Consider the following 19,929-nt stretch of genomic DNA (forward strand, 5'->3'; position numbering starts at 1 on the left):
TTTGGCTGTGCCACAGCATACATGAATTCCTGTGCCAGGGATTGAACTCGTGCTATAGCAGTGACCCAAGCCACAGCAGTGACAATGCCAGATCCTTAACTGCTAGACCACCAGGGAACTCCCTGTAGACTTTTTATTGATGACTATTCTGACCAGTGTGAGGTGGTACCTCACTGTAGTTTTGACTTGCTTTTGTATAATAATATGCCTAAGCCAGTTGTCTGTTGATGGACACTTGGGTTGCTTCCATGTCTTGGCTATTGCACTGCTGCTATTAACGCTGGGGTGCAGGTATTTTTTGAATTACAGGTTCTGTTTTTTTCTGGATATGTGCCCTGGAGTGGAATGGCCAGATCATATGGTAGTTCTATTTTTAGTTTTTAAAGGCATCTCTATACAGTTTTGTATAGTGGCTGTAGATCTTCACATTCTCATCAACAGTGTAGGAGGGTCCCCTTTCCTCCATACCCTCTCCAGCATTTATTGTTTGTAGCCTTTTTGTTGATAGCCATTCTGACTAGTGTTAGGGGGTATCTCATAGTGGCTTTGATTTGCATTACTCTAATAGCAATGTTGAGCATCTTTTCTTGTGCCTGTTGGCCACCTGTATGTCTTCTTTGAAAAAAATGTATATTGAGGTCTTCTGCTTTATTATGTTGAGGTATGTTCCCTCTCTACCACTTTGGTCAGAGTTTTTTTTTTATTTAATCATGAATGGCTGTTGCTTTATCACCATGTTTATATAAAAGATCTAGAAATGCTTGAAGTTATGTATGGCAGATTAAAAACATCAACAATACGATGCTGATAGCAGTCTTAACGACGAGTAAAATAGATGAAATTGTGACTTCTTTTGCTAATATTTGCATTTTCTTTCCATTTCCCAGCTCTCAAAAGTCTATGGCCCTGTATTCACCGTGTATTTTGGCTTGAAGCCTGCTGTTGTGTTGCATGGCTATGAAGCAGTAAAAGAAGCCCTAATTGATGGGGGAGAGGAATTTTCTGGAAGGGGCCATTTCCCAATGGCTGAGAGAGTTAATAAAGGGCATGGTAGGTGTGCATGTTCAGCATTAGTAATGGGGGTGGGGAGGTTGGAAAATTTTGAAGAGTCCCTTAGAAGAGCTTGGTCCATCTGTGAGGAGGCCAAGTGTCAGCTCTGTCCTCCCTGCCTGGGACCTCCCTCCTAGTTTCTGCTTCTCCTCCTGGTAGGAATCATCTTCAGCAGTGGAAAGAGATGGAAGGAGACCCGGCGCTTCTCCCTCATGACCCTGCGGAATTTTGGGATGGGGAAGAGAAGCATTGAGGAACGCGTTCAGGAGGAAGCCCGCTGCCTTGTGGAGGAGTTGAGAAAAACCAATGGTGGGTGAGGCTGTGATCTGTAAGTCTGACCTTAACAGACTGCTCTCTCCCTCCTGGGATGTCCTTGGAGACTTTTCTGGGCAGCCACATCTTCCTTATGGGCTGTGGTTTTTGGCCCTGGTGTGGAGGAGGGGGTGTGTGAAACAGAGCCAAGGGAGCTTTTGTGTATCTGTGCTTCATGTGTTTGTATCCTTATGATGGTGCACACAGTGTGGATTAAAAGGTCATTTAATCCTATTCTGTTTTGAGCTCTTTGTTTTCAATCATTATATCATGAAGGAAGAAGGTTTTAAGTGGTTTTTTGTTTGTTTGGTTGGTTGGGTTTTTTTTGTTTGTTTGTTTTAGTATTAGAGGACAGTGTTTTTCCCATAGTGTAAATGTGGGTTATCTATTCCAGAACATGTCACCAGGGAATACTTGTCAAGTGGACAGGGTGGGAATGCCCTCACCATGTCCTTATGGAGTGTGAAGCAAATGACATGTGCTTTAACTTAATTGGCCTCTATTTGTTTGGTCAGACTCACTTATGTGTCTGAGGCTTTCTTCTGAGACCCATTGCCTGCTGTTCTGGCTAGTAACGATTATTTTATGTGGTTTTAATTGCTTAGGCATCCATTAGGGCAGATCTCATCAGTTGTGATTTCCACGTAAACAGCTATTTTTAAATTATCAGCTTGAGTTATTTAATGTTGCTCCCTATGTACAGCATTGTCATTTATTTTTAAGACATGGATGCAATAGCATAATCATGAACATTACGCAAATACCAGGTTATATAATAATTTAACTAGATTTTGACTATTATTAGTAATTCATGACCCTGCCTTCCATATTAGTTGTTTCTTTTTCCAGTGTTTGTGTATATGTGTGCGTGTGCGTGTGCGTGTGCGTGTGTGTGTGTGTGTGTGTGTGTGTGTGTGTGTGTGTTTAGGGCCACAGTGCAGCATCTGGAAGTTCCCAGGCCAGGGGTCAAATTGGAGCTACAGCTGTGGGCCTTCACCACAGCCACAGCAATGCCAGATCCGAGCCATGTCTGCAAAGTACACTGCAGCTCATGGCAATGCTGGATCCTTAACCCAGTAAGTGGGCCAAGGATTGAACCCACATCCTCATGAATACTAGTTGGGTTCATTTTCTGCTGAACCACATGGGAACTCACTGTTTTCAGCATTCTTTATCTACCCCTCTATTAGTACATTAATAACTTTTTTCCTTTTTACTTTTTAGGCCACACATGCTGGCCAAACTAAATTTAGCCAGCCAACCTACTCTTCTTAGTTCATGTAGTCCATGAAAACCCCAGTAAAGGCTCTGGCCTGTGCTCTCTGCCTGTTTCTTCTGCCCTCCTGGTCAACCTTGGTGCTTCCACCTGTGGCCCTGTGTGCTGTGCCCCCTCCTCTTGGGAAGTATGGGTAACAAACTGAATTTTCATTGGCAGTCATTTCCTGATGTTGGGTTCACATCTGAACAAAAATAACCCCCCAAGGACATTTTAACACAATTGGATTTGGGGTTAGAATGTTCATGGCAATTTTTTCACCCCCTAGTGGCAGCTGTACTGACCTATGAAGTGCTTGTCATGATGAATCTGATTTTCAGTCTAGATTCTAAATTACCTGCTTCTTAATCCTCTCTCTCCAATGAAGTGAAAGGAAAGATAAACATCATATTTTAGCTGTCCCACATACTGAAAGAAATCTCACAGCCTTCTCAAATTATACCCTACCTTCTAAAAGAAGTTCTTGTAGAAGCTTAGTGACTTGACATGTTTCAGCTGAAAAGGAGCTTGGCATGGACCAGTTAACTAAGGATTCCTATTGTTAAAATCACTATCATTTCTTCTCAGCACTTTGATGCAGGTCATGCTTAATTGCATTATGATGTGATTTTTTTGCATATAAAATTTATAAGGAGTTCCCGATCTGGTAGAGTGGATTAAAAATCCAACTTGAGTGGCTTGGGTTGCTGTGGAGGTGCTGGTTTGTTCCCAGCCCATGAACTTCCATATGCTGTCAGTGTGGCCATTAAAAGAAAATTGATCATTTATTTGACTATAGCAGTTTCATTTAAGTATTGGCCAATAAAAAAGAAAGCTACTTTTCCTCTGCTTTAATTTTTTTCTCTGTAAAGTGGTAGAATTGATCTATATTCAAAAGTTAAGGTGTTGTAAAACTGAGATTCTTAGTACTGTTTCGTTTATAGCAAATAAAAAAATGGTAATATCTGTAAGATATATTGGAATAAACCATAGGGAATCTGGGGGCAATGTTCTGTAGCTTGGTGTATATTAAGTAATTATGATGTTACAAATAAAATGTATTACGGAAGATATTCAGAAAAAAAAGTACATATGTGCTATCATTTTCATTGATAATGAAAATTGATAATATCATTAACATTGATAATGGGTCTTCTACTAGATCCACTCCTTATACATTAAAAGTCTGTGAATTTGCTTATAGTCCACATATCATCAAATAAAATGCTTTCCCCCCCCAAAAAAAAAACAAAAAAAAAAAACAAAAGTTAAGGTAAGGTGTTCTGTTGGTGGCTATATCTAACAATATCCTAGAATTCCATCAGAGGGAAGAATCTGTCCAAATAAGTGAAATGTGAGGCCTGGTTGGTGGTGAGGATCCCTGTTTCTTAAAGCAGGACATTGCTTTCCCACCCCACCCCATATTGCAATAAAGAAACAAAAGGACTCCAGTTATCAATTTAACCTTCCCTGTTTGCCCTGTGACTTAAGTCTGAAGTGAAGACTTCTTATTTAGTTTTGTTTTAGGCAAACAAATATTTGTAATCCATTATTTTTTTTGGGGGGGCCACACCTGTGACATATGGAAGTTCCTAGCTGCTGGCCTCTACCACAGCCACAGCAACACCAGATCCGAGCCATGTCTGCGACCTACACCACAGCTCACGGCAACACCACAGCTCACAGGAATACTGCATCCTTAATCCACTGAGCAGGGCAGGGATCGAACCTACAACCTCATGGTTCCTAGTCGGATTCATTTCTGCTGTGCCATGAGGGGAACTCCAGCAAACAAATCTTAAAATTTGTGTTTGAGTTAGTTTTTCTTCTCATAACAACATAGGTGGCTTTTTCTTGTTTTCATTGTTCTTTCAGGTACTTGAAGCTTTCTCTCTTTAATCTTTTCCTTTATTGACTCTATCAGATGTTCCTTCAACTATTCATCACATATAAAAGGTTTCCAGATCCTAATTATTTCTTCCTTCCTACATCAATGCTTAATTTTCTATGTGCTTACCAAACAGATATGATTCTCCACTGATAGATAACCTGAATTATTGTTTTTAAAAATGAATCTTACTTTTTTTTTCTCTTCAAAAGAGCCAGCTCCTTGGGTCAAGGCAGTGATGTACATAGAGTATTTGGAGAATAATTATTAAACAAACTAGGATGGGATGGTCAATTCATGTTTAAGGGAAAAGTGATGCATTGATTTTAAGGATGCTGAAATTTTTGCTGATGAGGGAATTTCTAGGTAGACATTACTTTAGAGATTACTTTAGAGATACCTATTATCCACAAAGAAGTTTATATATATATAAATATTTTTTCTTAATGGTGTTTAAAATCTTTTTAAATCTTTAGCTTCACCCTGTGATCCCACTTTCCTCCTGGGCTGTGCTCCCTGCAATGTGATCTGCTCCATCATTTTCCACAATCGTTTTGATTATACAGATCCAAATTTTCTTACCTTGTTGGAAAAACTAAATGAAAACTTCAGGATTCTGAGCTCCCCGTGGATCCAGGTGAAGTCAACATTCTCTTTTCCTGAATTGTTTGTGCTCTACTCTTTGACAAGTCCAAAATTCCATCTGGACCATGTTTGGAAGTGAATGTTTGGAAATGAGTTATTTTGTGTATTACAATGTGGTAACTCTGGGAATCAAATTCTCCCCTTTCTGTGTGTGTTTTAACTTGCTATAGGTTTTCCTATTTCTTTTTGCTTTTTTTTTTTTTCATTTTATTATTACTCAAATGAATTTATCACATCTGTAGTTGTATAATGATCATAACAATCTGATTTCACAGGATTTCCATCCCACAGCCCAGGCACATCCCCCCAACCCCCAAACTGTCTCCTCTGGAGACCATAAGTTTTTCAATGTCTGTGAGTCAGCATCTGTTCTGCAAAGAAGTTCCGTCTGTCCTTTTTTCAGATTCCACATATCGGTGAAAGCATTTGATGTTGGTGTCTCATTGTATGGCTGACTTCACTTAGCATGATAGTTTCTAGGTCCATCCATGTTGCTAAAAATGCTGGTATTTAATTCTTTTTGATGGCTGAGTGATATTCCATTGTGTATATGTACCACCTCTTCTTGATCCACTCCTCTGCCAATGGACATTTAGGTTGTTTCCATGTTTTGGCTATTGCAAATAGTGCTACAATGAACATTGGAGTACATGAGTCTTTGTGAGTCCTGGTTTTCTCTGGATAGATGCCCAGGAGTGGGATTGCTTGATCAAATGGTAGTTCTATTTTGAGTTTTCTGATGCATCTCCATACTGCTTTCCACAGTGGTTGCACCAATTTGCAATCCCACCAACAGTGTACTAGGGTTCTTTTTTCTCCACACCCTCTCCAGCACTTATTGTTTGTAGACTTTTGGATGATGGCCATTCTGGCTGGTGTGAGGTGGTACCTCATCGTGGTTTTGATTTGCATTTCTCTAATAATGAGTGACGCTGAACATCTTTTCATGTGTTTCTCGGCCATCTGTATGTCTTTTTGGAGAACTGTCTGTTTAGATCTTCCGCCCATTTTTGGATGGGGTTGTTTGTTTTTTTGGTATGGAGCTGCAGAAGGTGTTTATAAATTTTGGAGATTAATCCCTTGTCAGTCAATTCACTTGCAAAGATTTTCTCCCATTCTGTGGGTTGTCTTTTTTGTGTTGTTTAGGGTTTCCTTTGCTGTGCAGAAACTTTAAAGTTTGATTAGGTCCCATTTGTTTATTTTTCTTTTTATTGTCAATACTCAAAGAGGTGGATCTGAGAAGATGTTGCTGTTTATGTCAGAGAGTGTTTGGCCTGTGTTTTCCTCTAAGAGTTTTACAGTGTCTGGTCTTATATCTAGGTCTTTAATCCATTTGGAGTTTATTTTTGTGTATGGTGTTAGGGAGTGTTCTAATTTCATTCTTTTCCATGTGGCTGTCCAGTTTTCCCAGCACCACTTATTGAACAAGCTGTCCTTTCTCCATTGTATAGTCCTGCTTCCTTTGTCATAGATGAGTTGTCTGTAAGTGCATGGGTTTAATTCTGGGCTTTCTATCCTGTTCCACTGATCTATATGTCTGTCTTTGTGCCACTACCATGCAGTTTTGATGACTGTTGCTTTGTAGTATAGTCTTAAGTCCAGGAGCCTGATTCCTCCAGCTCCATTTTTCTTTTTCAGGATGTCTTTGGCTATTCTGGGTCTTTTGTACTGCCAAACAAACTTTAAAATATTTTGTTCAAGTTCTGTGAAAAATATCCTTGGTAATTTGATAGGGATTGCATTGAATCTGTAGATTGCCTTGGGTAGTATAGTCATTTTGATAATATTAACTCTTCCAATCCACGAGCATGGTATATCTTTCCATCTATTTGTGTCATCTTTGATTTCTTTCATCAGTGGCTTGTAGTTTTCAGAGTACAGGACTTTTGTTTCTTTAGGTAGGTTTCCTCCTAGCTATTTTATTCTTTTGGATGTAATGGTAAACAGGATTGCTTCCCTAATTTCCTTTTCTGCTTTTTCATTGTCAGTATATAGATTCTTTTTGCTTTATGTAGGCTATAACTTCTATTTTTTTGGCTGTGTGTGCAGCATACAAAAGTTACAGGGCCAAGGATCAAACCCCAGCCACAGCAGTAACAGCACCAAATCCTTAACTGCTGGACTGCCTATTCTAAACTATTTTGGCAAAGTCTCTTTCTCTCTCTCTCTTTTTTTCTTTCTTCTTTTTTTTTTTTTGGTCATGTGTGGTCTCTGAAATCTCTGTTCCTTTAGTTTATGTCCAGCTAGCATCTGGATAGAGACATCATTAAATGTGAGGAGAAAAAAAAAAAAGGCAGATGGAGATGGAGAGAGTGGAGAGAGAGAGAGAAAGGAGGAAGGACAGAAGGAAAAATATAAAGGATGAGAGGAAGAAGGGAAGTTCTCTTTGTGGCTTAGTGATAAGGAAACCAATTGCTATCCATGAGGATGTGGATTCAATCCCTGGTCTCACTCAGTGAGTTAAGGTTCTGGTATTGCCTGGAGCTGTGCTGGAAAGTCTTAGTTGCAGCTCAGATCTCGCCTGGCTATGGCCAGTGGCTGCAGCTCTGATTCTACCCTTGGCCACGGAGCTTCCATATGCCACAGGTGTGACCCTTAAAAACAAACAAACCCAAAAAAAAGCCAAACAAAAAAAGGAAAATGAAAGGAATAAAGGGAAGAAGGGAAAGCAAGGGAAAGGAAGGAAGGAAGAGACAGGAAGGAGGGAAGGAGGGAGGAAATAACTCTTCCAGATGAGCTCTGTGCTGGGGCACTCATTGTAGCCTCAGCCAGGCCATTTTGGACTCTGTCTTGGTCTTCCCCTAGTGCTTGTACTGAGCCTAGAGATCAGGCAGAGGTGAAAGCATAGTGTCTTCTCAGGACTTTTCTTAGCCCATGTCCGGCCCTGGGCATGCGCATAGCTTTCTAAATTCCTCAGTTCAGGTGGGTGCTTTTGAATGTCCCAATTTCGCAAGGCCCTCCCTTTGCAGGGGCTGGGTTGGATGCTCTCTCCTATGCCTTAACTGTAATTGTTTGCCCCCAGCGGTTGCAGGTTGTTACTCATCATGCTACGTTTGCGCAACATCCCTGCTGCATTTCCAACCCTGAGTTTTAAGTTAGCGGAAATAAAAGCTAGTGGCTATGTCAGCCTTGCAGGTGGCCTCAGAGAGGTCAGAACACAGACACATAATTCTTTGTGAGTGAGGACTGTTTTGGTTTCTCTGGAACCAGGAACCAAGCTCCCATTCTGCAAGCCACCCTTGTTGGGACCACTGCCAAGCTGAGGAGGGAGGTGGGACAAGTGGGGGGAAAAAGCCACAAATCTTTCTTGCCATTTAAAGTTGCCTATTTCTCGCTTCAGCATTCCTATGATAGCTGTAAACTTTTGTGTTTCTGACAAGTTCTGACAAGTTGATTGTGACAGTGTTTGCTTGATTTTCTGACATGTTTTATGGGGGGATTGACCTTTAGAGCTGTCTACTACAGCATTCTTGCTGATGTTTTTCTGTGCAGTGAATGTTTGAACATCACAGTCGTGCCTTAGCCTCATTCATAGCATAGTGTCATGGAGTGCATATTTGAGAAAGATGACAGAGAATTTGTTTTATAGACAAGAAAAGAAATGCCTGAATATACATCTGGAATTCAAGCCTAGTCACTCTCTGGCTGTGGTTTTTCCACTACTCCTCCAAGGCCAGTTTCCATAATCTACTTTGATGACAGCCCAAAAGCATGGCCATAGCCCTCAGTGGTCAGCCAGACCCTTCCTGAAAGGCTTCCATTGCCCACAAGGCTTGTGCTCCAATGACCCTTAGTGACTTCTTCATCACATTCCTTCACATAAGTATTCTAATTTAGGAAGGAGAATCGGTCTTTCAAGGAAGACTGTTTGTGGACACAGATGCTACCAGGGAACACTGACTAGGTTCAGGGGTGCAGCTAGTTGGGAATGTAGCTGACAAGGTAATTGGGCTTGGGATGTCAGAACTGGTTTTAGGGTGTATGAGCCTCAACTAGACACCACAGTTTTGCCCTGTGCTGAGCCAATGTACTCTACCGAAATAAAGTCATGTGATCTTGGAAAAGTCATTTACCTGCTCTGGTGCACAGGTCCTTTATCGATAAAATGCTGAGTTGGGTTTCATGTCATATTTGCATGCCCCTGAGTTATCAAAATAGTGGTTCTGTTTCTGAGGCTGCTTGATAATATAAAAATAGCAGGGAGTGGCTTTGTGTTCTATATCAGGTTACCCAACTTTCCTAACCTGTTTCCTTATGTATAAAATGTGAATCATAGTCATTCATCTCATTCTGTATTTCAGGGTTGTAGGGAAGAGTTCATGTAAAAACTGAGAGAATTGACACGCAGATGTTTTAATATCATATGTTTGATATATGAGTATAGGAAATGACTTATCAACTTTCATCATCTAGTCAGAGTGTCTCCCAGAAATATCTCTATCAGCATAGAGAATCACTTTGAAAAATAGTTTTAGGGCCACACCAGCAGCACATGGAAGGTCGCGAGCTAGGTGTTGAATCAGATCTACAGCTGTTGGCCTATGCCACAGCCAGAGCAGCACTGGAACTGAGCCACCTCTACAACCTACACCAGAGCTTTGCGGCAAACTGGGATCTTAAACTCACCGAGTGAGGCCAGGGATCAAGCCCCCACACTCATGGATACCAGTTTGTTCTTACCCTGCTGAGCCACAATGGGAACTCTCAGTAATTACTTTATGGGTACAATGTAAAAGGCTCCCCCTGAAGATAGAGAGCATTTTGTGTTCATCTCAGTTTTTAAACAGGCTTGGCCTATGGTATATATGTCTTCAAGATATATTTTTAGATTACTAAATGTATTTTTTAATCTTTAAGGTCTGCAATAATTTCCCTGCTCTGATTGACTATCTCCCAGGGAGTCATAACAAAGTGCTTAAAAATTCTGCTTATGTAAAAAGCTATATTTTGGAGAAAGTAAAAGAACATCAAGCATCCCTGGATGTTAAGGACCCTCGGGACTTCATTGATTGTTTCCTGATCAAGATGGAACAGGTAAAATGTTAATGACAGATTGATTATCTGCTTGGCTAAATTTTTTGGTACATGGACTAGTTCTGTACTTATTAGGAAAGTTTAAATGGTGAGGCAAGAAATTCTTAACTGGCACTTTATGGGGTATTTTTAGTTTGTTTTTTTAATTAACATATTATTGATTTACACTATTTTGCCAATTTCTGCTGTACAGAAACACACACACATATACACATATGCATTCTTTTCCTTGTATTATCTTCCATCATTTGACCAGCACTTCAGATGCTTATGTGTACATGGATCTGAACTGAGCACCATGGTAGGCTTAAAATTGACGTGTTGGTGTTTCCTCGTGGTCTAGTGTTAAGGTCATGTTGTCACTGGGGTGACTCAGGTCGCTACTGTGGAATGGCTTCAGTCTCTGGCCTGGGAACTTCTGCATGCCATGGGCATGGCCAAAAAAAATTAAATAAAGTCAAATGTTTAAATAACTAGGATACCTGAATCCTATTTGTTAAGTACTAATAGGCCGCCTGAGGAGAAAGAGGATGTACATCTCAGGTGAGATGGAAATACAAACAAGTGAGAAATACAGAGTGTTGAGCCATAAAAGGAAGGTGGATGTGATCACTTCCCACAACATGTGGGAGAATGAGAAGGAAGAGTTAAAGCTGCGTGGGCTTCCTGTCTGTCCTGAAGTTTGATGTAGAGCTTCAAATATTTGCAATAAGTCATAGGGGAGGGAATTTTGGTTTCGTAGAATGGTGCAATGAGAAGTTCAGAGATGTGTTGTGGTAAGGAGAGTAGATGGGCGGGAGAAAGAAGCCTTATCTGGATGTAACCAGAAAGAAATTTGGACAGACACAGAGTTTGTTGGGAGAAGAGAATTGCAAACTCTTGAGTTGGGCTTGTAATATTTTTTAAGATATGGCTCTAGTTTGCTCATTTCTGTCAGCTAAGATTGTATTTGCCCACCAATAAGAAAAATGACAAAGGATTAAGGAAATAGGGTTTTTTCTAATCTCACATACAGAGAGTCTCATGTTGGGCAGTCCAGGGCTAGCCCAGAAGTATCCTGGACCCAAGTGCTTTCCATTCATCTTTGGCATACTTAGGTATACAGGCTTCACCTTCATGCTCAGACTCATGTTCCAAGATAATGTCCACACCACATGCACCTTCATATCTGTGTTTTGAGTAAGAAGACAGGAAGGGAGAACCTGGCCTCAGTACACCTTTGGTAGGAAGTATGTTGCTTGTCCATTGTAGCTGCAAAAGAGGCTTGGAATGGTATTTCCAGGCAAGCAAGTTATAAGGAATAGGAAATGAAGATCTGTCACTCCTCGCGCTTTGTCCTACCATACAGTCATCTTGTTTTGTTTTTTTTATTTTACTGATTTTTATTTTTCAATTTCTTGGCCATGTGAACAGCCTGCAGAAGTTCCCAGGCCAGGGATCGAATCAGCAGCACAGCAGTGACCTGAGCCACAGCCATGGAAAGAGTGGACCCTTAACATGCTGATCCACTGGGAAACTCCCGTAGTTTTGGTTGTGTTAGCACTCTACTCTCCAGTGTCCAGGTTTACTTAACTTTATAACAATGCATTATTTCTGATTGGTTGCAAGTAGACATGCTGGCAAAGTATCAGATAATCACATGAAATCATTCCTAGGAAAAACACAATCACCAGGTGGCATTTACTTTTGAAAACTTGATAGCCACTATATCTGACTTGTTTGGAGCTGGGACAGAGACAACAAGCACCACCCTGAGATATGGGCTCCTCCTGCTGCTGAAGCACCCAGATGTCACAGGTATGACCAACAGGGTGGGCAGGGTGATTTCAGAGGAGAGGTTGGGAAGACATGGAGAGAGGCCTCCATATTATTTCATTAGAGATGCTTTATTTTTTAAATTTCTGTGCCACCAACTACAAGTTGTCCAAATATTAAGAAAAGGATAAAAAGGAGACAAGTTTGGGCAACAGGGGAGGATGATTGAAAACAGGGAATTCAGCGTGAGCAATAGCAAAGGCTCTAAATGTATGGATTTCATAAATAAAAAATTCTGGATAAATGTCTGGACTTCATGAGAAGGGATTTGCAGCAGGCATGGCCAGCATAAATTGGCCTAAGATTGAATATTAGTTTTCTTGAGAAGAGTCCACTTTGTTTGTCCTTGTCTTTTTTTGTTTGTTTGTTTGTTTGTTTTTGGTCTTCTTAGGACCACACCTGTGGCATACGGAGGCTCCCAGGCTAGGGGTCTAATCGGAGCTATAGCTACTGGCCTATGCCAGAGCCACAGCAATGCAGGATCCAAGTTGTGTCTGTGACCCACACCACAGCTCATGGCAATGCCAGATCCTTAACCCACTGAGCAAGGCCAGGGATGGAACGTATAACCTCATGGACCCTAGTCAGATTTCTTAACCACTGAGCCACAACGGGAACTCCCAGAAATCTTTCCATATTCTGAATATGCAGCATTCTAATGCTAGGGTAGAAAACTATAGGGTAGAGAACTATATTTGTTGAAGTACAGCAAAAATTCAGGAGATTTGTTGAGAAAGACAGAAAATTCCCAAAATCAGGGAGGTATTTTAAAAGATTAGAATTAGAAAAAAATACATGCTATTTAGACAGAAGATATGACTAAAGAGTTTTATCCCATTTTAAACAACTTTATTTTTTTCCAGTTTTACTGAAATATAATTAACAAATACAAATTTATATATTTAAGGTGTACAAAGTGATGATTTCATATATGGACAAATTATGAAATGATTTCCACAATCAAGCTTATTAATGACTCTAAGCAAACTTCAAGGACGTAATAGAGTATTGTTAACTATAGTCACCATGTCGTAATTACATCCCCAGAACTTGTTCATCTTATAACTGAAAGTTTGTACCCTTTGACTAACATTTTCTCATGTCCTCCACCCCCAGCCTCTGACAACCGCCCCCTTCCCTCTTTGTTTCTATGAGTTTGACTTTTTGTTTATTTTATTTTTGTCATTTTAGGGCCACACCCACGGCATACGGAGGTTCCCAGGCTAGGGGTTGAATCGGAGCTGCAGCCACGGGCCTACACCACAGCCACAGCAATGCCAGATCTGAGCCATGTCTGCGACCAAACCACAGCTCACTACAACACCGGATCCTTAACCCCCTGAGCAAGGCCAAGGATTGAACCTGCATGCTCTTGTGTACTAGGCAGCTTCGTTTCTGCTGAGTCATGATGGGAACTCTGAGTTTGACTTATTTAGATTCCACATAAAAGTTAGATCATGCAGTTTTTGTCTGTTTGAGTCTGGCTTACTTTGCTTAGCATAATATCATCCAGGTTCATTCGTGTTGTTGCAAAAAGCAGAATTTTCATCTTTATTGGCTGCATAATATGCTCTATATACACCATCTTTTCCTTATCTCTTTATCCATTGACAGACACTTAGGTTGTTTCTGTATCTTGGTTGTTGTCAGTAATGTTGCAGTGAACATGGGAATGCAAATATCTATTTATATTTGAAGCATTTTGTTATTTCTATTTGTATTCATCCTTGTGCTGATATGTAGGTGTGTATAGATTGATCTCAAAGCCTGCCTTGTGTGAAAGTCACTTGTACCTATAATTAGACAACTCAGTCTCTGTGTCTAGATGTACTTCTGAGCATGTGAGTGATGTTTGTAATGATGTTGGGACACCTTGGTAGAGCTCCATGTATCCCTGAATTGGTATGCAAATACGACATAGCTCTTTTTCCATCAGTCTTACTTGTGTCTTATCAGCCAAAGTGCAGAAAGAGATTGACTCTGTGATTGAGAGACACCGAAGTCCTTGCATGCAGGACAGAAGCCGCATGCCCTACACAGATGCCGTGGTGCATGAGATCCAGAGATACATTGACCTGGTCCCCATCAGCGTGCCTCACGCAGTGACCAGGGACATTAAATTCAGAAACTACCTCATCCCCAAGGTAAGATTTGTTTCAGTGAGCTCAATGCTCTTAAAGTTCCCATGTTCACAGTATGGTTTCAATTCAATAGATGAGAGAATCGCAAAAGCCATACATGTGGTGGGTTGATGGGTTTTTTGGTATTTGTCATTTGTGGCTATGAGTTTTTATTTTTTATTCTTTTTAAAATTTTATTTTGTATTATTATAGTTGGTTTACAATGTTCTGTCAGTTTCTGCTGTATAGCAAAGTGACCCAGCCATAGTATATATACACTCCCTTCTCATGTTATCCTCCATCATGTCCTATCAGAAGTGATTAGATATAGTTCCCTGTGCTGTACAGCAAGACCCCATGCTTATCCAATCTAGATATTGTACTTTGCATCTAATAATCCCAAACTCCAGGTCTGTCCTGCTCCTTCACCCTCCCCCTTGGCAGCCACAAGTATGCTTTCCATGTCTGTGAGTCTGTTTCTGTTTTGTAAATGGGTTCATTTGTGCCATTTTTTAAAGTGATATCATACGGTATTGCCTTTCTCCCTCTGACTTTCTTCACTTAGTAGGAGAGCCTCGAGTTCCATCCATGATGCTGCAAATGGCATTATTTTGTTCTTTTTAATGGCTGAGTAGTATTCCATTGTGTATCTGTACCACATCTTCTTGATCCCTTCATCTGCCAATGGACATTTGGGTTGTTTCCGTGTCTTGGCTATTGTGAATAGTACTGCAGTGAACATGTGGGTGCATGTGTCTTTTGCAAGGAAAGTTTTTTTGGGATACATGCCCAAGAGTGGGATTGCTGGATTATGTGGTAGTTCTATATTTTGTTTTCTGAGGAACCTCCATACTGTTTTCCATAGTGGTTGTACCAATTTACACTCCCACCAACCATGTAGGAGGGTTCCCTTTCCTTCACAGCCTCTTCAGCATTTATTTGTAGTCTTATTCATGATAGCCATTCTGAATAGTGTCATTGTAGTTTTGATTTGCATTTCGTTGATAATTAGTGATGTTGAGCATTTTTTCCTGTGCGTGTTGCGAAAATTGTCTGTTTAGGTCCTCTGCTCCTTTTTCAATTGGGTTTGGTTTTTTGCTGTTGATTGTGTGAGTTGTTTGTATGTTTTGGAGATTAAGCCTTTGTAGGTTACATCATTTGCAACTATTTTCTCCCATTCCTTAGGTTTTCTTTTGGGTTTTGTTTTTGTTTTTTTAATGGTTTACTTTGCTGTGCAAAAGCTTGTAAGTTTGATTATGTCCTATTGGTGTATTTTGTTTTTATTTCCAATGCTTTGTTTGGGAGACGGACCTATGAAGACATTTGTACAGTTGATGTCAGAGAAAATTTTGCCTATGTTCTCTTCTAAGAGTTTTTGTTTGTACGTTTTGTTTTGTTTGCTTTTTAGGAGACATATGGAGATTCCCAGGATAGGGGTCGAGTTGGAGCTACTGTTGCTGGCCTACACCAGAGCCATAGCCATGCCAGATCCAAGCCATGTTTGCGATGCACACCACAGCTCATGGCTCTTCTGGGAGTATTATGGTGTTGTATGGAATTTTATGGTGTTTTGTCTTATGTGTCTGTCTTTTTTGTTGTTGTTGTCTTTCTAGGGCCACTCCAGCAGCATATGGATGTTCCCAGGCTACAGGTTGAATTGGAGCTGCAGACGCCAGCCTACACCAGAGCCATAGCAATGCCAGATCCAAGCCATGTTTGCAATGCACACCACAGCTCATGGCTCTTCTAGGAGTTTTATGGTGTTTTATGGAATTTTATGGTGTTTTGTCTTATGTGTCCATCTTTTTTGTTGTTGTTGTCTTTATAGGTCCACACCAGCAGTTTATGGAAGTTCCCAGGCCACAGGTTGAATTGGAGCTGCAGCTGCCAGCCTACACCACAGCCATAGCAAAGCCAGATCTGAGCCACATCTGCAACCAACATTGCAGCTCATGGCAACGCCAAATCCTTAACCCACTGAGAGGAGCCAGGGATCGAACCCTCATAGATACTAGTCATGTTTGTTACTTCTGAGCCACAATGATAACTCCATGTTTAAGTCTTTAAGCCATTTTGAGTTTGTTTCTGTGCATGGTGTGAGGGTGTGTTCTAGTTTCAATTGACTCACATGCAGCTGTCCAGTTTTTCCAGCACCGCTGACTGAAGAGACTGTTTTTTTCCTGTTTTATATTCTTGCCTCCTTTATCGAATATTCATTGACCCTAGGTGTCTAGGTTTATCTCTAGGTTCTCTCTTCTGTTCCATTGATCTGCATGCCTGTTTTGTACCAGTACCACACAGTCTTGATTACTGTAGCTTTGTAATATTGTCTGAAGTCTGGGAGAGTCCTGCTTGGTTTCTTTTTTCCTCAGGATTGCTTTGGCAATTCTGGATCTTTTATGGTTCCATATACATTTTTGGATTATTTGTTCTAGTTCTGTGAAAAAATTCATGGGTAATTTGATAGGGATTGCATTAAATCTGTAGATTTCTTTGGGTAGTATGACCATTTTAACAGTATTAGTTCTTCCAGTCCAGAACCATAGAATATCTTTCCATTTCCCTGAATCCTCTTTAAGTACAGTCTTTCACTTCCTTGGTCAGGTGTATTCCTAGGCATTTAATTGTTTGGGTGGCGATTTTTAAGAAGTATTGTATTTTTATATTCCTTTCCTAGTATTTATTTCATTGTTAGTATACAGAAATGCAACTGATTTTTGAATTTTAATATTATATCCTGCTACTTACTGAATTCCTTGATCGGTTCAAGTAGTTTATGTGTGGAGTCCTTTCAATGTATAGTATCATATCATCTGCATAGAGTGACAGTTTTACCTCTTCTCTTCCACTTTGGAAAGATTTTATTCATTTTGTTTGTCTGATTACTAGGGCTAGGACTTCCAATACCATGTGGAATAAAAGTGGTGAGAGTGGGCATCCTTGTCTTATTCCTACACTTGATCTTAGCCAAAAGGCCGAGAAGCGATCCTTATCTTATTCCTGATTTTAGTGGGAAGGCTTTCAGCTTTTCTCCACTGAGGGTTTTATTGGCAGTGTGTTTGTCACAAGCGGCTTTTATTATGTTAAGATATGTTCCCTCTATACCCATTTTGGTAAGAGTTTTTAATCATGAGTGGATGTTGGATTTTGTCAAAAGCTATTTCTGCATCTATGAAGATGGTCATGCAGTTTTTGAGTTTTCTTACTGTGGTGTAGACATTGATTGTTTGTATATGTTGAAACATCCTTGTGGACTTGGGATGAATCCCACTTGGTCATGATGTGTGATCTTTCTTACGTATTTTTGGATTTGGTTAGTTAAAATTTTGTTCAGAAGTTTTGCATCTATATTCATGAAAGATATTAGCCCATAACTTTCTTTGTTTGGGTGTACCTTTGTCTGGTTTTGGTATTAGGGTGATGGTGGCTTCATAGGATGTCTTTGGGAGTGTTCCATCTTCTTCAATCTTTTGGCAAAGTTTAAGAAGGAAGGGTATAAGTTCTCCTTTGTACATTTGGTATAATTTGCCTGTGAAGGTTTGAATCTGTCATTGCTGTGGCTGTGGTGTAGGCTGGCAGCTGTAGCTCTGATTAGACCCCTAGCCTGGGAACCTCCATGTGACACGGGTGTGGCCCTAGGAAAAACAAAATGACAAACAAAAAAAAGAATTCGCCTGTGAAGCCATCTGGACATTTGGACATTTGTTTGTAGGGAGTATGTTTATTACATATTCAGCTTAATTTCTAGTGATGATCTGATCAATTGATCTATTCTTCCTTGATTCATTATTGTCTCTGGAAAGTTTTCCATATCTTCTAGGTTGTCAAATTGGTGGGCATATCACTCCCCTTTTTTTTTTTTTTTTTTTTTTTGTATTTCTGTTTATCTGTTGACATTTCTCCTTTTCCATTTCTCATGTTGTTTGTTTGAATTCTTTCTCTCCTCTTCTTGGTGAGTCTGTCCAGAGGTTGGTCAATTTTGCTTACCCTTTCAAAGAACCAGCTCTTGGTTTTTTATTGATTTTTTTCTATTTTCTGAATCTCCCTTTCAATGATTTCCTCTTTGGTCTTTATGGTTTCCTTCCTTCTGCTAACTTTAGGTATTTTGAGGAAGGCCTGTATCACTATGAACTTCCCTCTAAGAACTGCTTTTGAGGCATCCATAGTTTTTGTTTTTTTAATTACTCTGTGGATTGTATTACATTTATATTTGTACAACAATCATCACAACCCAATTCTATAGCATTTCTATCCCAAACCCCCAGCCCATCCCCCCACCCCCAACCTGTCTCCTTTTGAAACCATAAGTGTTTCAAAGTCTGTGAGGCAGTATCTGTTCTGCAAAGAAGTTCATTGTGTCCTTTTTTAGATTCCACATGTAAGTGATAGCATATGATGTTGGTGTCTTACTGACTAGCTTCACTCAGCATGATGATTTCCAGGTACATCCATGTTGCTGCAAATGCTGGTATTTCGTTCTTTTTAATGCCCAATTTATATTCCATTGTGTATGTGTATCTCATCTTCTTAGCCACTCCTCTGTCAATGGACATTTAGGTTGTTCCCATGTCTTGGCTATTGCAAATAGTGCTGCAATGAACATTGGAGTACATGTATCTTTTTGAGTCATGGTTTTCTCTGGATAGATAGCCAGGTGTGGGATCACTGTATCAAATGGTGATTCTATTTTGAGTTTTCTGAGGCATCTCCATACTGGTTTCCACAGTGATTGCACTAATTTACATTCCCACCAACAATGTGATAGGGTTGCTTTTTCTCCACACCCTCTCCAGCACTTATTGTATGCAGACTTTTTGATGATGGCCATTCTGGCCCGTGTAAGGTGGTACCTCATAGCAGTTATGATTTGCATTTCTCTAATAATGAGTGATGTGGAACATCTTTTCATGTGTCTTTTTGGCCATCCACGTGTCTTCTTTGGAGAATTGTCTGTGTATATCTTCTGCTCATTTTTTGATGGCGTTGTTTGTTTCTTTGGTGTTGAGCTGCAAGAGGTGTTTCTAAATTTGGGAGATGGATCCCTTGGCAGTTGCTTCATTTGCAAAGATTTTCTCCCATTCTGTGGGTTGCCTTTTTGTTTCATTTAGGGTTTCCTTTGCTGTGCAGAAACTTTTAAGTTTAAGGAAGTCCCATGTGTTGATTTTTGTTTTTGTCGTCATTACCCTAGAAGGTGGATCTGAGATGATATTGCTGTGGTTTCTGTCAGAGAGTGTTTGGTCTAGAGACATCCATAGATTTTTGAATGGTCATGTTTTCTTTGTCGTTTGTCTTGGGGCATTTTGAAATGATCCTTCTGATTTTCTCCGAGACCCATTGGTTTTTTAGAAGCCTGTTGTTTCATGTCCACGTAGTCAGTTTTTCTCACTTCTTTTCCTGATGGTTGACTTGTAGCTTCATGCCATTGTGGTCAGAGAAGATAGTTGAAATAAGTTCTACACTCTTAAATTTGTTGAGGTTAGTTTCATGCCCCAGCATGTAGTCTGTCCTTGAGAATATTCCATGTGCCCTTGAGAAGAATGTGTATTCTGAGTTTTTTGGATATCATGTCCCCAAAGTATCAATTAATTGTGTCATTTAGGATCTCTGTTGCCTTATTGATTTTCTGTCTGGAGCAATCGCCCATTGATGTGAATGGAGTGTTAAAGTCTCCTAGTATTGTTATATTCCCATGGATTCTCCTTTTATATCTGTTAGTATTTGTGATATGTATTTGGGTGCTCCTATGTCAGGGCCATATATATTGACAAGTGTAATATCCTCTTCTTGATCCTTTTATCATTAAATACTGT

The 19,929-nt window shown here is 40.1% G+C and overlaps 1 protein-coding gene across 2 annotated transcripts in view; it reads left to right on the top strand.

Moving 5' to 3' along the window:
- Positions 1 to 19,929, top strand: part of CYP2C49 (cytochrome P450 2C49) — a 40,243-nt gene that overhangs the window by 8,422 nt on the left and 11,892 nt on the right. Inside the window, 6 exon segments of one of the 2 annotated variants that reach the window (NM_214420.1) lie at positions 888 to 1,050; positions 1,210 to 1,359; positions 4,982 to 5,142; positions 10,008 to 10,184; positions 11,840 to 11,981; positions 13,956 to 14,143. In NM_214420.1, the coding sequence (NP_999585.1) occupies positions 888 to 1,050; positions 1,210 to 1,359; positions 4,982 to 5,142; positions 10,008 to 10,184; positions 11,840 to 11,981; positions 13,956 to 14,143 (981 nt within the window). 2 annotated transcript variants of the gene reach the window in all.

The sequence above is a fragment of the Sus scrofa genome, chromosome 14 (genome assembly GCF_054392235.1).
Source record: "Sus scrofa isolate SSC_HxYL_T2T_F1_AM1 chromosome 14, Sscrofa_HxYL_maternal_Yorkshire_Landrace_v2.0, whole genome shotgun sequence".
Lineage (NCBI taxonomy): Eukaryota > Metazoa > Chordata > Mammalia > Artiodactyla > Suidae > Sus > Sus scrofa.